The following is a 5,138-nucleotide window of genomic DNA, read 5'->3' as shown; positions in this document are numbered from 1 at the left end:
TTTAACAACCCATCGTCTTTTGGGAAACTGAACACACTCACTGTTGATTCGCCACTATAATTTCCTTTGCACTTGGGTACACAGCACTTATAGGGTATTTTTACAATATTTAGTTTAAAAACACAGATATAAAACACTCAGTACACACTTTGGAGCTTAATTTTAGAGCCTGTCGATTACAAGCTTAATAAACCACCACCAAACTGCAAGCATGTGTTGTATAAATTAGCGTCTTCTTGACTCTGTTCGCTTAAACTCGTTTGGAAAAAGATATCAAAGTGGCATTGAATACAGCAGGGATCCCGAACATTCGCGATTATTCAAACTTATCATAGTTTTTCAATTTACTTTCGCGTGCCAGCCGCTTCAGCTACTCTTTACCTGTTAAAATATAACAATTTTAATTTGCAGGTTTTGATTTTTCTGGTGAAAATCACCCGTCCTCAGCCGCTGGTGGACCGGCTAGTGATCGCCACTAGAGACGAGTACCGGACTAGACATTTGATCGATGGGCGGATAGTCGGTTGCGATCAGCGCATATCGCTGATCGCTGGCTACATGATCGACGAGATCCAAGGCCACAGCGCCTTCCAGTACATGCACAAGGAAGAAGTGCGCTTCGTGATGATCGCGTTGAGACAAAGTAACCGCTGCCCACATGCGAGTGCGCATCGAGCTCGCGCTCTAATCGGCTCTTCTGTTTCAGTGTATGACAAAGGCGAGAGCAAAGGCAACTCCTGCTATCGTCTCAAGTCGCGCAACGGCAACTTCATCTACCTGAAGACGTTCGGGTTTCTGGAGATCGACGAAAACGGCATTGTCGAGTCGTTCTTGTGCGTCAACGTCCTGGTGGATGAGCAGGAGGGCAAGGAGCTGATCAACGAAATGAAGCGACGCTTCAGCGCTTTGTTCACCAGCTCGTTGGCCAATTTGCCGCAAGCAGAACACGCGGGTCCAGTAAGTGAACGCCCGTTTTGCGGCGAAGCTCTTCCTCAACCGGCTTTATTGTAGGCCTGGAAGCAGAATGTGCCGGCTTTGCCCACGATTTCGCCATCCAAGGTGGATCGGACGGAGGACCCGCAAGCTCTGGAATTGGCCATCAATGAGCTGATGCAGAATCTTCCCTCTCCGGAAATGGATGACTCCGCTAGTCCATGCTCTGGATCCGATCCTCAATGCAGTCCAATTGCCAAAGTCCCGGCCTTATTTGTAAACAAAACACCCGAGTTTCCAGTAAGTGAGATCCTTTTCCCAGTCTCAAACGTTCCTTCAAATGGGCAAAGCATTGTTCCTAATCGAATGTACCCTATTAATGCCCGGTTTCTGGACGATTGCCCTTATTGGTTCGATAACTATCGGTCCGCTGAAGTTGTAGGTTCTATAACTTATCGAGTCGATAAAGTAGGTAAAGCTTGATAATCTGTGGGAAAAGCCATATAACGAAGAAGAAGAGACGGGTTAGAGTGACTTGCTTTGCCTAGTGTTATCAGTCCATTTGCTTAAATGCAAAACATTTTTTATTATGTAATACATAGATGGATTTAAAATATTGTACCGTGGATGGCCGAGTATCAAACTCTTTCTTCTGCTTCCAACTTTTATTCCATTCCAACAATGTTTCGTATACATAATTTTGCATCACAAATCACCTGTACATTGACAGAAAAATATCCCTTTCTATTTCTATATAGTTCTGCATTGCTTCCTCCTGGTGATTGTATTGGAACGTGAAATCCATCAATGTAGCCCAATACATTTGCAAATCCTCTAATGGCATAAAAATCCGATTTTACTTGCCTTATTTCTTGATCAAAAGTTGGCATTGTTATGAAATGCATAAAACCTTATATATATATTATAAAAACAGATAAACTATGGTTTCTCTGTGTCACTGGCTCAATTTGATCCTTAAGTAACTCTTCTAAGCCTTCTAAGTAGTGAACAACGTTTTTGGTTAAACGARAACGATCTCGGRATTCATCTTCGCTGAATTTCACAAAATGATCATTCCGTGCTCGAAAATGGCGAGTTATTTMATTACTGAGAACATCAAAAACTTCCTCGTCAGATGAGTCCGAAGTGGAATTTTCCAAAAYTTTTCTTCACTTTCACGCACCARTTTCGCTCCCAAAAATGTTATTATTGTTWTCCCAAAACGTTTTCTCTGCTCACAGCTGATTTGCGATGACTTTTGACATTAATAGCAAATACGCTCATAGATAAAGACTGATAAGAGATAAGATAAGATAGATACAGACTGAATACGCTTGCGTGCGCCGCTCCTACAACTTATAGAACCATAGAGAAAGTAAAATAAGAAAAGAAAGTAAATTATTTTACTTACTCTATGTATAGAACCGATCAAGGTCCGAGAGCGCACCTTTATCGGTTCTTCAATATATCGAACCGCCAGCTCTTATCGAACGTTTCAGAAACCCATTTTTCCGACTTATAGAGCCGTTTAGGCTATTGGAACTATAAAGGTCGTTTCAAAAACCGGCCATAAGACAGCGTTGGCCGTAAACAAGGAACCAAAAATGAAAAACCCACTTGTCTTTGCAGGCAGCGAAGCCTCCACATCTGCGCATTTCAAAGTCCAACGGCAAGAGGGGCTCGAATGAGTCGCCCGATCACGTAAAGAGGCAGCGACTCACCAGTGTGGATTCGCAGCCTCCTCAATTGTCGCCCTCCGAAATGCCGTTCTGCAATGGGCCGCTCGTTGGCGGCACCGAAAGCCTGAAGATGCCAAAGGTTGTTCGAGTCTCCCATTCAAAGGTTTTTTCGCGATTTTTAACGAAATTTTTTTCTTTTGCAGTTGGAGGAGCAATATTCGCCGTCAGACCTGCTGAGGCATCGGCCATCGTAGAGAGACGCGGCAATGAGTACAATAGAGACTGAACATGGGCCATACTTAAGCGAGGAGGACGAGGAACAGATGAAACGGCACTGAAGAGACGGAGGAGGAGGATCCGTTTATCGAGAGCGAGAGCGAGAGGCGCTCCTGCAGAAGACTGATTTACATTAGAAAATTTTTAAATAATCTTTAGTTGGTCGGCGGATACCCTAACAGAGGAGGGAAATGCGTTTTTTTTTCATCCCCCCTGAACACTATGGAAGCGTGAACTGGGAGTGAGACACACACTTCAAAAGAATTCACCACCAACATCTCTTTTAGAGATTTAGACTCGGTTATTCCCAGCTGAAAGGTGTACTTAATAGTTAGCAGGTCTTGAAAAAGCCCTTCCAAACTCAAATTTGCTGTTGTGTTTCACTCCGATGACCAGATGGGTATGTGGACTTGACCAGTGCGAATCGTCCACGAACGTTAAATGAATTGAAAGAGTGCAGCTTGTTTGGGCAATGGATATTTGGTTGCTTGCTGGTACATAAGTCGAAAGGCACGTGAAACTGCATCAATTTCCTTTCGGTTTGGTGCAGTTCTTTGCTCAACCCAGTGCCTACACCGAGCAACAACGAAACTGCAGTTTGCCAACAATCCATCTGGTATCGGTTCGATCTTTGATCGTCTTAATGGAGAAACCTCAATTATTTAACGAGGGAGAGAGCTGCGACGTTCCAGAATTTAAAGTAAATTATAAGACTGAAGTACTGATTAAAATTTAACAAAACTACCAACTAATCGATTTTCTAAAAGGACGTTATAGAAGCAACGAAAGCGACTTAACGCGTATTTGGCAGACTCTCTCGAAGCCAGGCCGAGTATCTACCAGCAAGCGACGCGTTATCGTTAATTTCTAGACCGTAAGGAACATTGTACAATATATTATAGATAGATTTTGTGAAAACCTGTACAGATTTCTATTATTCTCATAAATATTTGTTACGTACGGTAAGATAATTCTTAGGAATACCTGTGATTGTTGACATAAGAGCCGTTCGCCGGCGTGTTCATTGCTGTTCGGCAACAATAAATTCATGGCCCAACAGCACCGAACGCGCCGCTGAATTTTTGTTAAATGTGTTAGAACGAGCGAAGTGTTGTTGGGTGAACGCGATTCGATCGGCACAGTTTTTTTCCTGTTTTGTTGATACCTGTTACATAAGTAAGTTCTTTTGCCCTCATTTTCCCCCGCATCGAGGCATCTAATCACCCACAGTGTGCTCTTGCCAGACCCTTCCAGTCTTAGCAGTTTGCGCGCTGTGGACACACTAACTGGGATCTGGGATGATGATAATTGCTTTGGTTACTGATGATTCATGGGCAACACGGGTCTTGCAAAAGGGTCGATTCTAGTAGGTTAAGCGACATTGTATGAATCACATTATTTGTTTAATAAATAAGTCGTTTTTATTAGGCGCTTGTCTCATTCCTTTGAAACCAGTAGAAAAATGACCAGCCGTCTTAATTAAGCAGTGTTTAATCATTTTCGGTTTGATAAACGCTCTGGATTATTTGTAACAATTTTCGAAAACTTTGGATCGGAAATCACGCGTGTCCTCTACCACGACCCTCCGCCAATCCAGATAGCACGCACTTAATCATGTGATTGTCAATGACAATCAGTGCTTCATCACTCTGTTGAACTGATTTGTCGACTTTAATTGACGATACATCAGCATCAGAATCGAATGTGATAATTTTATGTACACCAGATAAGCCCCGGATAAGTCGCCGCTTTTCACATCGATGTTGCCAGCAGATGGAATATTTTTCAAACATTAATATTCCTACACGTTTCTAGTCATCTTGGTCTTTCTGGTCATCTTTTGGAAGAGCCATCGAAACAGAGGTTTAAACGCAATTTGCACCTTCAGGGAACTAAATTATCAAGCGTTCTCCATGGAAAATTGCAGTTTCTTTCATTGTACCAGCAGGATTTTAGACCTTTTCTATCTAGGGAGATGCAAATGTTCGAAAAAATGTTACGAACTCAAATTCCCACATTGATTATTGCAAAATTCCATGTTTTCCGTTTCGTTTTTGCTCATATCTCGGAGGCAAAATGAGCAAGAACGTTCATTTGTACATCATTCTAGACAGAAATAAATGGCCTTTTTAGAAAGTGAACCATGGATGAGAAGATGTTGGCAGTTTTCTCAAAAAATGCTTGAATTCAAGAAGTTTTAGATTTGCGTGATTTTTTTTTGAGTTGCAAAATCCACTTGAACATGACGCT

At 42.2% G+C, this 5,138-nt stretch overlaps 1 protein-coding gene across 1 annotated transcript in view; it reads left to right on the top strand.

Annotated features, from left to right (window-relative positions):
* LOC109541826 (aryl hydrocarbon receptor nuclear translocator-like protein 1) overlaps positions 1-4,315 on the top strand; it is a 27,793-nt gene extending 23,478 nt beyond the window's left edge. Inside the window, exons 6-10 of the mRNA XM_048669997.1 lie at positions 412-643; positions 707-957; positions 1,012-1,233; positions 2,563-2,751; positions 2,816-4,315. Coding sequence (XP_048525954.1) covers positions 412-643; positions 707-957; positions 1,012-1,233; positions 2,563-2,751; positions 2,816-2,866 — 945 coding nt within the window. The 3' untranslated portion in view covers positions 2,867-4,315. The remainder of the gene's footprint in view (positions 1-411; positions 644-706; positions 958-1,011; positions 1,234-2,562; positions 2,752-2,815) is intronic.
* The last annotated feature ends 823 nt before the right edge of the window (positions 4,316-5,138 follow it).

The sequence above is a fragment of the Dendroctonus ponderosae genome, unplaced genomic scaffold (assembly GCF_020466585.1).
Source record: "Dendroctonus ponderosae isolate FM_Combo_2020 unplaced genomic scaffold, Dpon_F_20191213v2 Dpon_F_20191213_9, whole genome shotgun sequence".
Taxonomy (NCBI): Eukaryota; Metazoa; Arthropoda; class Insecta; order Coleoptera; family Curculionidae; genus Dendroctonus; species Dendroctonus ponderosae.
The sequence above is the reverse complement of the archived record's forward strand: the minus strand, read 5'-3'. Positions and strand labels throughout refer to the sequence as shown.